The sequence below is a fragment of the Varanus komodoensis genome, unplaced genomic scaffold (assembly GCF_004798865.1).
Source record: "Varanus komodoensis strain SLA01 unplaced genomic scaffold, ASM479886v1 scaffold26, whole genome shotgun sequence".
In the NCBI taxonomy this organism is placed as follows: domain Eukaryota; kingdom Metazoa; phylum Chordata; class Lepidosauria; order Squamata; family Varanidae; genus Varanus; species Varanus komodoensis.
In genome coordinates this window covers 2,245,929-2,262,107 of record NW_025335684.1, presented here as the reverse complement: position 1 = coordinate 2,262,107, position 16,179 = coordinate 2,245,929, and the positions used below count along the sequence as shown (strand labels likewise).

General features: G+C 50.8%; 1 protein-coding gene across 9 annotated transcripts in view; it reads left to right on the top strand.

The window, feature by feature from the left end:
• LOC123024937 (myosin phosphatase Rho interacting protein) overlaps positions 1-16,179 on the top strand; it is a 104,365-nt gene that overhangs the window by 65,681 nt on the left and 22,505 nt on the right. For all 9 annotated transcript variants that reach the window (XM_044433204.1, XM_044433203.1, XM_044433199.1 and 6 more), the window contains 8 exons: positions 2,126-2,267; positions 2,684-2,797; positions 5,966-6,022; positions 7,763-7,831; positions 8,118-8,207; positions 9,138-9,247; positions 14,085-14,676; positions 15,432-15,548. In XM_044433204.1, coding sequence (XP_044289139.1) covers positions 2,126-2,267; positions 2,684-2,797; positions 5,966-6,022; positions 7,763-7,831; positions 8,118-8,207; positions 9,138-9,247; positions 14,085-14,676; positions 15,432-15,548 — 1,291 coding nt within the window. The remainder of the gene's footprint in view (positions 1-2,125; positions 2,268-2,683; positions 2,798-5,965; positions 6,023-7,762; positions 7,832-8,117; positions 8,208-9,137; positions 9,248-14,084; positions 14,677-15,431; positions 15,549-16,179) is intronic.

Below are 16,179 nucleotides of genomic sequence, written 5' to 3'. Positions count from 1 at the left end.
TATGATAAAAAAGTTTAAGAAGACAAAATACAGATTGTCTTAAATTCATTGTTCCCCCTCCCTCCCCAATCCCCAACCATCTAGCCCAAAAAATTACCCCCCCCCAATCTTCTACCCCCCAGCACTGGAAAGTCATTTTGCTATCACAAAATCCCATGGTTAAAGCATCAATTTTTAGGCTCCTAATACCAAAGCACAATTCTAGATGATATCAGTTTAAACTCTCTTCTTCCCCCATTCCATAAATACTACAGTTCAGTCTTAAGCATAGTTACTTGCAGGAAAATATCTCTGGGGCTTAAGTTTAATTAAGATGAGAGACAACCTCTTGATTTCAGTGGGGGCACTTTCAGGGGTGTGGGCTTAAAATTACAGCATTGGCCTTTGAAGAGAGGAAGAAAGGAAACAGTTCATTCTAGACAGAATTTCTGGCCTTTTGATATTGCTGCCACCATATAATGTCATTAAATCCCCTCCCCGCAAAATGCTGCCCGCCAGGTCTTGCAGTGTGGGGCAGGGGGTTCTTGCCTGGAGGAAGGCCCAGTGCTTTTTTTAAGGGTGATATGCACATCTTTCTCTCTCCCTAGCTAGCAGCTTTATTTCTTATCTAAACACGACTCTTAAACATGGCTCTTTCTCAGGTCTCTGGGTGCTGGAATAATAACGCTGACACCCTGAAATTTCCTCGAAGCTTGTGGGGCATCTCCTCCTCCTCCACGGCTGGTGGAAGCACCCTGAGGCTGTGCAGAAGCCAGCACAGAATTTGCTGGGCCAGGTTCTTCCTTCCATCTGGACTAAGCCAGAGGGAGGGCTGCGGCTTGCAGGCTGCACAGCCAGTCTTTCCTGCAGATTAATTCCTCCCCTCCCCACCCCCACCATACCTGGCTGTGAGGTGCCCCAGGTAAGGGAGGAGGAGCAAAAAGAGGCACACACCTTCTGGGATGCTTGGGCCTTCCAGGTCATTCACACTGCCCAGCGTCACTCCTTGCACCAGCCAAAGCCGTATGTGATTGACCCTGACACAATCGCAGGGCTGTTCTTATAAGTCTAGAAGAAGGATTTCTTCAAGCTGGTCAGTAATAACAGTTAATAAGTATTATTAAGTATTTTGTTTTAGTATTTAAACATTAAGAGTCTAAAATACCCGCTTTGTCAGGCTTTTCTCCATGTACGACCAGCAATTTCCTGCCTCTGCTGCCCAGGAAAGCCCTGAGTGGTACAGTTTTATGTACTTGTTCAGATCTTGCACATGTCCCGTTGCAATATTTCCTAAGCATCCTTCTGCCGTCTTCCAAAAGGCCACACTAGGTTTCCATTCTGCCTGAATGAGGCAGATTGGGCCTTATTCCACCTGGTCCACTCCTGGCAGTGCGCCACTTAGGCATGCAGAGCAAAGAAGACAACTGGCACAGGCCCAGAGTGCCCTTGCGTGCAGAGGAGCAGACAGGACGGTGCCCATGCGCGTGCGGCGAGCGTGCACGCGTGGCCTGCAAGGCCAGCCGCACAGGGGAGCTTACTCTGAAGGCGCGTCAGCCAAGGGATGGCAGGACGGGGCCAGTAGCTTGCCTGAAATAGCAGCCTGGTTCTGCCCACCTTGGCTCTGGGCTCACCTCCCGTTGGATTCAGGATTCAGTGGCCGTGGAAACGGGCAGGCCTGCTCCGTTCTTAACCAAGCTGTGTTTTCTGCCTGAAAGGGTGCGCTAGATGCTTTCTAAATAGAGTCTGAAGGCTGGCTGAGTTCCATTCCTTTATCTCCCGATGGACAAGAGTCTGCTTTGTAAGGTCACGGGGCAGCTTTCTGGGACAGCAGTTTCTCCCCCACCCCGCAAACATGGTGTCCCAGACCCACTGGTCAAGCAGTTCCCTGCCAGCGACACCCAGTGCTGTGGAGCCAGGGTGGGCAATGCGGAGCCACACGGCTCAGGAGAGGAGGGAGGCAGAAGTGCCCCGCTGGGGGTATGAAGGATGCCAGGCCTTAGCTGCTGCAAGGAAAGGGGTGCTGCCTCAGGACCTCGCTCTCAGTTGCACAGGTTGGGAGGGCAGGATGCAGCTCCTGTAGCTTGCCAAGTGGGGTATCCGCCTCTCTGTTGAAATGGCCTTGCTTCCTCCCTCGTTTGTCTTCCAGGCGATCCCAAGTAATTGAACAGTTTGAGGCACTGGGTATCGAGAGTGCCGAGCACATGGAGACCAGCGCCTCCTCTGGCCCCACCTTCTCCAGCGAGACGCGGCAGGGCAGGAGCGAGAAGAGGGTTTCGCCCCGAAAACGGGTACGATGTCGAAAAGGCTTCGCTTGCTGGGGGCATGGCCCTGGGGCCCTCGGGGGCATCTGGAGTCTGGCAGGGCTCTCCAGAGGATTTGACTGTATGCAATTTCCAGGTGTGTTTCTTCTCACTGTAAAGCAGCAGGTAAGTTTGCTTTAATCACACGGAGCCTTATTTTAAGCCTCTGTCCTTTAGAAAGCAGCATGTCTATAAAAGAGACTGGTCCTAAGAGTTGGAAGATGTGCAGATGGGCCCATTCATAGAAACAGCGTGAGTCAGAAGGGGCCTCCAGGGCCTTCTCGCCTGACCCCTGGCTCCCGCCAGCTCCGCTCACGACATGCTACATTCGAGTGTTCGCTCAGTAGCAAAGCTTGCAGCCCCGAGTTGGATGTGCTTATAAAAAACCTATGTATTTGTTGCAGGACTTTGTGGCTGAAACGGCAACCAACTCCATTCTGGATATGTCGACATCCCCTTTGTCACCCCATCGCAGAGCCAAATCGCTAGACAGAAGATCCACGGAGTCCTCCATGACGGTGAGTCTGTGGCTTTGTGGTTCTGTGCTGTGGAAGGAAGGAAGCTGGCCCCATGCCCCAAGGAGAGCATGGACATCTCCTTTACAGCTGTTCTGTGTGGGACAGCGCGCTGCGTTTGGGGAGAAGCCAGGTGCTTGATGAGGCAGAATTTGAGGCCCGGTATTGTTAGGATGGCAGAGGAAGAGGTGGCTGGATGGGGCCACTGAAGCAGTCGACGTGAGCTTGAGTGGACTCCAGGGGATGGCGGGGGACAGGAGGGCCTGGAGGAATGTTGTCCATGTGGTCGCCATGGGTCGGACATCACTCTGCAGAAGCAGTGCCCAGCCCTGGAGCATAGATGGTGCTGAGATGGGTGGGTCTGAGATGCGGCGCTTTTCCTGGCTGTGGCATTCCTCTGAAGGCCTTCTTTGAAAGGATGCAAATTACCCGACTGTGCTAAGGGGATGTGCTCTCTTGGCGGGCAACCATCATTTTTAGCACAGAGTAGTTGCCCCTCTGATCACAGGGAGTCGCCACCCCAGTCACCTGCCTCCCACAGGTGTTTCATCGCTTCTCCCAGCTCTTCATCCAGGGGATGCAGGATCTCTCCAGGCTAGAGTTTTCTTGGTCACTTTCTCTTCGGGACAACCACTTCGCCCCTGTGGGGCAATTATGCACAGGGCTTGCAAAAGCTTCCTGGGTTGCTTCATACAGCACTTTCCGCCTTCTATGGCTAGGAATAGTGGGTAGATAATGTTACAGTGCGGATCACGGATGCATGCACGGCGTTTGATTTCATGGCATTCGACCACCCGATAAACCACTGAATGGAGGAATGTGCTTGGCCAAGAAGCATTGTGCTACTGTGAGGGCACCTGGACGTCTTGCCTCTGGCAGCGTGAGGCATACCTGCAACCTGTCCTTCGTGTTTCCTCTTGCCAGGTGCTGTTGAATTGTCTGCAACAGCCCAAATGCATGTGGCATCTGACACACTGTGAGACACAGTTGCACCTGGGGACTCTGGAGTAGCCAGGGAGGTGCACTGCCTCACGTCATCTCTCCTTTGCTCATGCCAGAAATGCCTTGCTGCTGCTAAGGGGCCTCTCCTTGTCTCAAGGCAAAGCTTCAGCCAGGAGGGACCAGCAAATTCGTCCACCAACCTAAACTCCCCAAAGCCGACCCTCGTTAAGCTGCAGGGAGTGCCAGGGCTTCCTTTTCTGCTGGCTGCCTAAATCCTTACAAAGCCTGGGGCTGCTTTTCCTATACCAGGATTGCCTCTCAGCATCCGGTGGGTCTGTCCCATATGATCATGTTACCTGCATCTCGCTATTTTTGCAGTTGTAGGCTTTGCCCAGATCGCATAACACTCTGGGAATAGCGCTCAGAACTCCTGTGCACCTGTGCAAGGAACCCTTTTTCCAGGGAGGCTGTGACCAAAGGAGGAAGGTGCACCTCTCTTCCTCCCCCCTGCCCCATGTTGGGGGGATTGGGGACATTTGTCTTAAGTCCACCAGACTACACCAGGTGCTGTAACTAAACCCTCCTTGGCACTGTGGTGCAGACCATCCAGAATGAAAGCAGAAATTGGCCAGACGGACTGTGCTCACCTGTAGCCGCCATCCTTCAGACCAAGAAGGGCCCAGGCAAACGGCAGGGTCTTTTGGAGCAGCTCTCAGGACAGCAAGGTGCTGCTCTCCTCAGTCAGAGCTGTTTTCCCTCCTATCACCCACAGCAGTGCAAACTTTCCAAATTCAGCAGTTTTAAAGTCACAGGCTGTCTTCCAGCCCGTGCTTTGCAGAAGAAACCTAACCATTCCAGACCTATCAGATGCAGGAAAGCTGCCTCCCCACCTGCCCTGCTTCTAGTGTATTTGGAGGGCTCGTAAACAGGCGCTCGTGCCATTGCTGGGATCCCACCATCCATGTGACTGCCAGCTGCCAGCCAGACCCAGCTGAGCTTATAAAGGCAGCCCAGAGGGAGCAAGTGCTGAAACTCGGTGCGCTGGCAGGAGAGCAGGGAGCCACATGGATAAGGTAGGCTGATGTGTGTGTTTTTTGTTCCGCTGGCTACGGTTGGCGATGTCGAGTTGGACTGCCTCCTCTCCTGGTGGTTTCTCGTTACTTTGCTCATGCGGAGTAGTGGAAATGCTGCTTGCGGTTGCAGTGGCCCACAGCGTGAGTCGCAGAGCAGCAGGCAGACCTTTTCTGTTTCTTCGGGACATGTATAACCCTCGCTTCACTCAAGGCAGGTCCAGGGTTATCTTGGTTACCCCACATCTGCTTGTGGAGCAGGCAAGGGCAGGAGACGGTGGCTGAGCTTCACAGCTGAGTGGGAAGTTGAGCGCTAAAAGAGGAGGACGTGTGTTAAAAGCATATTAAAAGAAAAGGCTAGACGGTTCCATGAAGTAAATGGCCTAGAACAACCACCATTTTGGAATTGAGCAGTGTCAACCAGTAATGCTTTGCAGCTCAGAGATACAGCAGAATCTGCCTCTGTATGACAAAGTGGTTGTTTCCTCCATTTTCAGTGCATTGCAGTCTTTCAATCTTTGCATCTTCAGTACTACCAGTAACTTGATAATGAAATTCCATTCCTTTATCCTTGGAATATCCTTCATCAAAATGAATAAAACTGCCAGCATGAGTGAATACCCTGTTTACTTTTCATAACTTATTTAAGAAGAGAAACAGCCCTCTTTTATTACGGAAGGAAGCAAGCAAATAAGCAAGTAACAACCCAGTTACATTTGGCCCTTTGATGGTAGTATATGGCAGAATCGCTGCAAAGAACAGTGAAGTGCATGCACTGGCCACGTGGCCAAGCAAAAAGGCTGGGCACCTGCAAAAGATGTGAAAGCTTGTTCTCCTCCTTCCCAGCCAGCCCATCCATGAACTGTATACAAAAGCGTAAGATCTGAGCAGGTTTTGGCCCAGGTACTGGTCCTAGTGGAGACAGACTCAAAAGCAATGTGGCTTGAAGGTAATAATAGAACTAGCCAGCTCTCCTGTAGCATCCTTGTTGGTTAATATTTTTTTCCATCGCTGGTGTACAAACTCCTTTCCTGGATAAGAAAAATATCAGAATGTCATTTATCCTCATATTAGAAAAGACGATGGCCTGGGTGTCTTTACCATTGTACATTATGGGCCAGTTTGAGTTTTTGAGGCCTCTGCATTCTCTTCTTTGCAGCCGGACCTGCTGAACTTCAAGAAAGGGTGGCTGACCAAGCAGTACGAGGATGGACAGGTAAGCTTCTCCACAGTGAGCTCCACCCCTCCTTCCTTTTGCTAACTTGCGCTTGGGTTCGTCAGCTTGTGTACAGGCTGGCACAAACCTCACTTGATGTGGCTTCCACGGCCCCCGTTAGCACATGACCAGGACAGGCCACCCGGCAGAATGGCCCTTGGCTTTCCCCTCACCCGAGGCCACATCCCCGTGCATGTCACTGCGGCATCCATGCTGGCTGGAAGGGTGCCGCTGGCCCACCTGCAGGGACTGGAACAATCTCTCAGTGAAAGACTTCGAGGCCGGCACCCGGGACTGCCCAGTGCAGCCACTTCAGGCAGCCTGGGCGGAGGTTTGCACCCCCCACTGCAGGGGGCCGTGGGCCCCGTGTCCGAGTGCTTTTTTGCTTCCGAAGGATCAGGCACTCGGGTTGTGAACAAAGGCAAGGCTGCACTGACCGCTTCTGCCACTAGCTTCTCGGGCTGTAACAGTTGACACTGAAAGGGGCATCTTGAAATACAGTAAGGGGAAGTGATTGGATTAAGTGAAATGCCTTGGCGGGTGCCCTCAACGGGAGGACCAGCTGTTTTCCTCTCCCCCCCACACAGTCTTCCAGGCAACGTGGTTGAATGTTCTCTTCGCAGGCCTCGCAGGCCGCCTGCCAAACACAGTTGGCTTTAGAGAATGGCCTCGCTCCAGTTAAACGGCCTCCTCCTACGCAGTGCCTCTGTTCAGGCTCTCTTTCCCATTCCGTTCTTTTCCAGGAAGTGCAGGGATGAGCACACGGGACCCGTGTAGGATTTCCTTCTCCCCTCTCTCGTTTTCTATCTAGATATATTAATATTACAAAGTATTTCCCATTCCAAAATATAAAAGGGGCTCCAGATGGACAGAAGCAAACTGTTTTTCTGTAACCTTGGATTGCAAGCAGCGGTTTTGTCCAGCACTAAAAAAGGCTGTCACCTATTCTTTTTTTTTTTTTTTTTTTTTAAGTCTTGATTTACCAAATGATTGGCTGATTAGATTTGCACAAGGCTGCATATAACTAATTCATTAGCTTTAAAGGAAATGATTACCTTTACCTTACGGAAGGCAGGTGCACCTGTTGCAGTGAGCAGCACCGTCATAGAAGAAATCCTGCTTTGTGGCAGCCTGAAGGCAAACCCATAAATTGTGGGCTAAGAGCCACCCCCCTGAGAGTGCGAAGGAGGAAACGCTTTGCCAAGGTGCTGCCTCACCGTTTTTGTCTGCCGCTGCTGCGGTGACCATTTGGAAGAGGCTGCCCTGTTGATCGGAAATGGCCTTTTACTGAACGAAACTGCTTTTTTTTTTTAACATCGGGGAACCCAGCTGATAAAGTGTGCAGCCTTACTAACTAACATTTTCCAGGTGTTATATGATTCTTCACCTTATTTAAGGATAGCAAAATTTGCTGGTTACAGTCATCCCCTTGAACAGCCATCTTATTTATGCTTTTCTGGAAGTAAGTCCCACTGACCTTGAAGGGTCCTAATTTTGAGCAGACATGTGCAGACTTGCACAATAAATAGCTATTCCATCCTAAGACCACTGAGAGCCCTCCCGGGCGCGCCTGACAGGCCTGCGAGTCCAGCGTTCGGTTTGCAGGAGCCCGCTAAGGCAGCTCCTTTCGGAACCCGGTTACGTTCTAGCTTGGCATGTGGGGCCCGCTGGCCAACACTGTGCCCCAGGCTGAGAAGGGCAGCAGTTCGTGGAGCAGCGTTTGTCTTGCTTTTTCCACAGTGGAAGAAACACTGGTTTGTGCTGACAGATCAAAGTCTGAGATACTACCGAGATTCTGTGGCAGAGGAGGTATGTGCGTTTATTTCTGATGTGCCGCTCCGCCTTTTCCTGCCTTTGTTGGTCTCATCCCCGGCTTGCTGCATTTCCATTTCCTCCCCTCTGCGCTGAATGTTAGACAGTAAACTCCCCAGCCAGGAACCCTCCCTCTTGTATTTGGTAAAATGCCATGGTGTACGGATGGCAGCAAACAAGCAGGCAAATGCCTGTTTCGATGCAGTTTGTGGGAGATATGGAAACACTTCTCACAGTTTGACCGTAACTATTAAATGTTTTTTATCGTGTGGTATTTTGCCAGGCTGCTGATTTGGATGGAGAAATAGACTTGTCAACGTGTTTTGATGTAACAGAATATCCTGTCCAGCGGAATTATGGCTTCCAGATCCATGTAAGAGAAACTTGGTTAACAGAATGGATTGCGCAATAGGCAGAGAAGGCTGCCGGTGGGAAACATGGCCCTCTCTTTCATAGCTTTCCTCCAGTTCCCCCTTGAAAAACCAGTCTGCCACACGGGAGCACTTCTAGATCCAATTTGAGAGATAATCCACTAACTGGCCGCATTTATTGATGCTCTGTTAAAATCCAAACTTGACTCAAAATCCAAATTTGACTCCTGCCGTGTGTTGTACAAGAGGCAGCCCTTGGAAAAAGCTGGCCGATAGCAGTTGCTTCAGAGCACAGTGGTCGTGGCTGACTGAGGCTTGTTGGATGGTATTTCTCCAATTCTAAGAGAGTTTTACTGACTCCCAGTTGGCTTCAGTTCAGAGGACTAGTTCTTTGTACCTTTTAAATCACAGGTAATGGATTGCTTTCTCCCATATGCAGCTGCCTGTCAGTTAAGGTGAAGCCTTCTCCAGAATTGCTCACAATCTTAAGGTGGGCAGGCAGCCCCTGGAGAGAGGGGCCCCTCCCTTTTGGCCCCCTGGAAGTGCTGGGGCACTTGAGAGGCCAGGCCACCCCACCCCATTCTGCCAAGCGGTTGCCTTGGATGTTGTGCTCCTTCCGACTTGCCGGTTTTATGCCGCTTTGGTCACTCTGAAGGTCCGTCTTGCAACCAGAGGAGGCGAATGTATGTCCCTCCCTTGGGAATGCAGGCATATTTCTCACTGCCTTCTGGGTGCACAGCGTGTGTGCAGCAGTGTGCAAATGAAAGCGCCATCCTTTCTTTCTCATCAACCCATTCTGAAAGTGCGGGAACCCGCACTGAAACCTTGGGGACACTGACCAGAAAGTTTCAGAGGCAGGCTTCCCCCAGAGGTGCCAGTCCTTCCCAGCTGTTCAGCCTGATCTCTTCCCCTCACATGTCCATGTTGCATAGACGAAAGAAGGCGAGTTCGCCCTCTCCGCCATGACATCTGGGATTCGCCGCAACTGGATCCAGACAATTGTGAAGCATGTGCGCCCCGCCACGGCTCCAGATGTGACCAGGTAAGAAGCATGGAAGAGCAGGACATCTGGAGCTTTCTGTTCCCCTCCACAACATGCTCCATGTCTTCTGGCTAAACCCAGTCCTTTCCGGTGTCTGCCTGTCTCTCTGCGTCCCCACCTCACCTCACCTCCTCCTCCTGCTGAGCCTGGCTCATGCCGGTTTTTTACTTCCGCGCTGTTTGGCAGTGGCCATTTTTCCGATGTGCCGCCCTTCACAGTTCCATGCCCCTTCTCCCTAGGGGCTTTGGCTAGAAGTACTGGGTGGGGCAGGACAAGTGAAGCCCCAGGTTCAGACCTGCCCACTGAAAGGCTGCCCTTCTTGGGTTCCAGTGCTCTGGTCAGAATTCTGCCACCAGGGTCCTTCCTGTCATGCTGGACTATGACTCCCATCGGTCCTGCACATTATTATTATTATTATTATTATTATTATTATTACATTTCTATGCCGCCCCTTGCCGAAACCTCGGTGGGCACCCCGTGACAGGAAGCTGCCCTAGGTACTTTCAAGGGTAAGTAAAAGAGGGAGGAGAAGTCACAGCCGGGTCGATTTCAAACAACAGAGCGTGAGCCGTGGGTACGTGCACATGCAGCTGGTACCTGCTTGCTTATGTGCAATATCATTTTGACATGATTTGCAGACGTAGGCAGAAAGAGCACTGCAACTCCCAGGATTCTCCAGTCCACACTGTTATTGCAGCCAGTTTTCTTTCAAAACTTGCACAGGATTACATGCTAATTGTATTCTAATTAGAGCCTCTTCCTTTCTTTAAGAAAAATAGGTGTGCCACCAGTCACTGCATCCCAAATGCCAAATGTCCTTCCTTTAGGAAGAGCCACAAAATACTTATTTTTAAAGTTAGATCATAATTCAGAAATGAACAATCATTCCAACAAATTGAAAACCTTACAAACAGCTAAGTGCCTTGGATTATTTTTCCCACTCAAGCAATTTAAAGAATATGGCCTTGAGAATGTCCCCCTTGCCTTCAGAATTCATATTGTGTTCTTTCATGGGTATTGTTCTCCCTGAGAGAAAAGACACTGCGGAATCACCCCGTAGGGTGAACAGTTCTGGTTTGCTCAGTACACTTCCTTACTGGTTTTCTGAAGAGCAAAGGCAACTACCAGAACTGTCAATATTTCTTGTGTTTTTAAGTATACAGACTCTTATATCCATAGTTGGAAGGGGCTACATAAGCTTGGAAGTGAAGAAAACTGTAAGAAGAGGTAAGAAAGGACTTTTCCTGAAGGCACATAAAAATTAATTCACTTGGCACTAAGAGCAAGATTAGGTTATTTTAAAAGCCTGTCATTTTAAACGGGGTTGGATTTGATGGCCTGCTTGCATACGTGAAGAGAGGAAGGTGCGAACTCTGTGCAGGAACAGGCAGATGTTTCCATTTCGAGTGCTGTGCGAACTTGCCCACAGTTAAGCGTGGCAGCCTGAGCCCACAGTGGTCCATTTCCATGCCTCTGTACATTACACCACTCCTCTCTGGGGGCTTCTGAATCCTCTCTCTCTCTCTCTCTCTCTCTCCTCACTCCTTCATATGTTTCAATTTCCATGCATTCCCAGGAAAAGCTTCTCTTTGAAACTATCCGTGCTGAAGCCCAGGTTGGAAAACTGTGTTCTCTCCTGTATTAACATTTTGTGGTTTGTATATCTTGTGATTCACTGCATGCCTCCTCTCTTTGCTGCACTTTGGATGGGTACAAACTCTTGCTTTTCTGCTTTACAATCCAACAGTGGGGAGAACGGGAGTGATCAAAACAGCACCCGGTTTTGCTGCCGAATTGCCGTATTGTACTGACTCAAAAGTTCAGAACTAATGTGGGGAAGGCAAGTACATGATGGGCCTTTCCGACAAACACAGGAGCAACCCCACGGACGTGGCACTGTCTGTGTTTGCCTTGGAGGCATCCATCATTCTACACGTCTTGTTTTACGCATCCCTGAACCCATCTGAGAAGGGGCTTCCCTGTTGGAAAAGGCACCCAGTCTCATCGGATCCACAGCCGTGGGGTGGGGTGGAGCAGCAGCTGAGCATACAGCCAGGGTGCATAGCGTAGTGGGCTGGGGTAAAAACCGACCGAAGGGGGTGGTGGGATCTTGCCTCCTCGGCATCAGCAGAACCAAGTGCTCTCCGGGATCGGCCAGGAAATGCTTCTCTGCCTCACTGCATTGGTGATGGAGGAGCCTGTGGGCGGCCAGCTCTTCTGATACGCAGCTGGCATCCAGATCCCGTCACAGTGCACGTCTCCTCGTCACGTGTGACTTGAAGCTTGCGTTCCTTGAAACGGTTGGCTGGCAAAGATCACATGAAGACTGGAGCCGAAGCACGGAGGACTTCTCCGCTCCAAGCTAGGCACAGCCGTGTTGCTAGGACAGAGCGAGCGAGCTTGAGGCCAGGGTCGGCATCTGAGGCCAGGTGGGGCTGGGCCCCTGGTGGCAGCATCTGCGATCCTTAGGTGCCTCGTGCCTGTTACTGTGGGCTGCTGTTGCATGGATGCGTTGAGGAACAGCAAGTCCAGAGGCCCTTTTCAAGCATGAACTCTCATGACTCTTGGGCTAGCCAGGCAAAAGCTGGAGTCATACATGCATACATGCAGTTATTCTGAAGTCTTCCACACAGTATGCTGTATTCTCTGACACAAGTGACCGCCCCGGGTCTGAGTCTCCAGCAGTAGTTTTCTCTCTTCTGGGGGAGAGCAGTTCTCCACCTTGGGCCGCCTTCTTCCAACAGTGTGGGGCAGATGGTCTAGTTCCCAGCATAGGATCTTGATAGGGTTTGTGGGGCTGACTGGGGTTAAGGCCGATGTTGTTAATATTAAGGACAACATTGGTGACAGTTCAAAAATAATAGAATTTATTGAACTACTATTGAAGTGCCTGTTGTTGCCATGCTACTGTATTTACTTTCTCCTGCAACAGCATATAGTTTTTATTTGCTTCACTGGAAGGTGCTGCAATCAGAAGCCCGGTGAGGTCCAGAGACATGCGTCGGACTGCCATTTTCTATTTGCTAGTTCTGAGAAGTGCTATAGGCCATAAATAAGTATTTATTACTAGCCTATCTTGGAGGGTTTGTTCCTTCTGTCAGAACGCATCTCTGCAGAACTCCTCGGGTTAGATGAGTTCTCTCTTTTTGAATCCAAACTGCAAATTTGCATGCTGAAGGCTGGCACGTGTTACATTTTGTTGAAAGGCCTTGTCTGGTGGTCCTTCGGTTCTGCCCGGATGTCTGGATCCACTTCCCTTCCCCTTTGCCTGTCTGTTGCCTGTGTCTCGCTCCCTTCCTGTCCCCGTCAGTATTGGCATTAAGTTCTGCAGCTTCCTCGAATGTCTGTATTAGCTTGCATTAGGCCGCAAGATAATACCCAGCAGAGGACCATCTCCAAATGCAGGACTGTGGAGTTGACCACAAACCAAGGGCCACTTCCCATCTAGTGCTTTTCTGATAAGAGAGAAGAAAAGAGCACATGACAGCAATCACGGCAAGTCACAAAAGTGCCTGTTTTGCCATGTGTGCCCAAGTTCAGAAGCTATTGTGTGTGCTTTAGTGTTTGGAAACACATAGCAGCAGCAGAATAAACATTTGCATCAGGTGTGTATTTCTTGCTTCACACATACGTCTGCTATTAAGAGCTCTGGAATCTCATGGAGTCAACCCAAAGTCAAAGCCAACCTTGTTACAGCTGCAGAAATGCTACTGTGAAAGGCAGATGGAGCACAACTTCGGCTCTCTGAAGCCACCTGTGGTGTAGAACAAATGCACTTGTTTGGTAGTGTTGAGAACCTGTGCATTCAGCATGCAAAAATAGCTGGGAAAGCTTTGTAGAGAGCCTTTTCCAGGGAATCCTTTTGGGATGACAGGTTGAACATCTCCCCAAACAGCTGCTTTCTTGTGTTCACGCTTCTCTCCAGTCATTAACTGAAGCCTGACAACTAATGGGCCTGGCTGAAGCCGGGTCCTCTCCAGGCTGGGGACTGAATTCCACAGGAGGAGTGGAAAGTTCCCAACCAAAAGGGCAGGATGGGGTAGGGCAGATGGGTGAGTAAGTTCAATGTTTTGTGAATGAATCATTTTTTTTTTCCAGTGAAGATCGATCTCATGGAAGGGTACATACTAAAATCGGAACAAAGGAACATAACGATCCATGTTCAGTGTCATTTCCCTGCTGCCCCATTTATAACATGCATTCCTTCATGAAAGAAGAAACCTTGCAATAAGCCCTGTTCGTTGATTTGTTTTTTAACCTAGGAGCATGTCTGGTGAGAGCACGTCATCCAACTTTCACTAGCCAGCAGCAAACATGGTCTTTCTTTGCAAAGAGTGTGTGAGCTCTAGGGATGGATCCTTTGTATTTTTGGGATTTAATGAGAATTGGAAGCCCCTGGCCGAACTGGGCTAAAATAAGGTCCCTTTGTATCCTGCTGAGTTTTCCTGGGTCAGAACATGAGTCTGTTCATGTCACAAGGCTCAGTGGTGTTCCAAGTTAAGCATTATTTGGGTGAGGTCTTGTGTTTGGAACATAACGTATTTTTGTGAAGGTGCCATGTATCTCACTGGCTCCGACAGAACTTGAGGGTAGTTTTGCTGCCATTTGTTCCTTTGAATGCTGAATCTCGCAGGAGGGGAGGTGATTATGTATGCAGGTCAGGAGGTGAGACCAGGAAGCCTTAGCGATGGTGAAGGGCTTGGTGCTGCAACGGGCAGGCGCTGGTTCTCCTCCTGGTGCTTCTGACCCACGATGATCTCGCAGAAGAGCAGGCACAACCTAGATTCACACATAACGTTCCACTGCTTCCCTTTCTACTCTGCTCCCTTCTCACTAGTTCATTGCCAGAGGAGAAGAGCAAAGCCAGTTCATCCCTTGAGGCTTGTCCCAAGCCGAGCGAGAAGCAGGACTCGGAGCAAGCAGAGATAGACCCCGAGCACAAGCGCAGCCGGGCCCGAGAGCGCAGGCGAGAGGGCCGCTCCAAGACGTTTGACTGGGCTGAATTCCGTCCCATCCAGCAAGCGCTGGCACAGGAGCGGGCCAGTGTGGCAGAAGCTTCCAAAGGCAGTGCTGCTGCCTTCCTCAGGGAGCCTGGCAGCTCAGGTGCAGACCCTGGGGAACTGGAGAGGGACCGTGCCCGGCGGAGAGAAGAGAGGCGGAAGCGCTTTGAGAGTCTGGACACTCCTGATGGGGGAGGCCCGGAAGACTTCTCCAGGATGGAGGTGGACCGGCTGCCGGGACTGCCCGTCGCTGCAGAAGCCAAGCCCCAGAATGTCCACGTGGAGATAGAGCAGCGGTGGCATCAGGTTGAGACAACCCCTCTGCGCGAGGAGAAGCAGGTCCCCATCGCCCCTCTGCACCTCCCGCACGCCGAAGGCAGCAGTGAGATGCCCCACAAGCAGCACCTCACCACACTCCTGGAGAAAGAGGTGCGGTGTGCAAGCGGGCGCCCATGTGCGGGCGGGTGGCACGCTTCTGCGGGCGGGCCTGTTGGTGACAAATGGCTTTCCTGCAGTGTCACGGCCGGCCCTGGGCAAATGGGCACTGTTGACCAGATGGCTGAAGCTCAGGCTGTCTCTGGGAGAAATATAAAACCATGTTGGTCAGACAGCGGCTCATGGATCACGCTTATCGGCGTGGTTTTATCCACTTCCATTGCTTGCACTCTCAGCCACCCTGTTCACGTAGCTCCGTGTCTGCACCAAGCAGCCTGCACTTCACTGACCTGCCCTCCTCTTGCTCTTGAACCATCTGCAATAGAAAATCCAACTTGGGGGCTGGAAAATGAACTCCGGTCTCGTTCATTACCCTACTTGCTTTGAGAGAACAAAGAGGACCCCAAGCCTGTCAAGTCTGTTGCCTGCTAACAGAGCCACCTGCATCTATTTCACATTGGATGCAACAGGGCTGGTGACAAAGGAGGGCCTCTTCTGATCAAGCTGTGCTCCGCTCCCCTGGTACCGTGGGGAAACGGCTGGTTCTGTTGGCTGAATGGGTCCTTTGCGTCCTGCCCCACAGCAGGCGAAGCTGCCATTATGGGCTGCAGGAGAAAAACGTGTGCTCCCCACTACCCTGCCCGCAGCTTCTGTGTTGCCAAGCTTGCTTGGAGAGGCTGATGCATTTGAAAGGTTTCTCTGTGGCTGTCTTCCTACCCATTTCCCCGTTTTCTACGTCTTTCTTTCAGCTGGAACAGAGTCAGAAAGCAGCCTCAGAGCTTCTGGAGCAGAACCGTGTCCTACAGGATCAGCTGAAAGTAGCCTTGGGTCGTGAGCAGAGTGCCCGGGAAGGTTATGTCCTGCAGGTAGGAGAGAGATAGAGACCAAGGTCACCATCTATTGCTATGGCTCATATTCGGATTTCCGGGGCTTCAGTCCAGGGTGCTTGCAAAGATGCCTGAACTGCAGACAGAGTGTGCAAAACTTAAAATTTCCCTGGCAGGGGAAAGAGGTTTTTTACATTATCCTTGGTGCAAGTGCAGTTACAGAACAAACACCCTTTCTGGTACTGTAACCTGCCTTGTGCCCACATCAACACCCCTACTCCAAGAAGCTGCAAAAACACCCTGCAGCTGAATACAGGTTTCGCTTGCAGCGCTTTCCTTTATGGGCAGCACCTGCCATCTCCTGTGCTCAGAAGTTGGAGGATGCCACATCTGACTGGGTGGTGTGGAGTTACAAAAACAAGGCATCCTGGCAGGATTTTGATGGTTGGAATGTGTTTAGAATGGGCAGAAATGATGAGCCGTGCAGAAAAAGCTACTCAAGGAAGGCTTTTTCAAAATGGCATTATTTTCAATGGAACTTTAGCCCTATACTAGGGTTAGGGCTGTGCACCAGGGTAGGGTTAGGGTTAGAAAAACGAGGCGTTCTGGCAGGGTTTTGATGGTTGGAATGTGTTTAGAATGGGCAGAAAGGATGAGCTGTGCAGAAAAA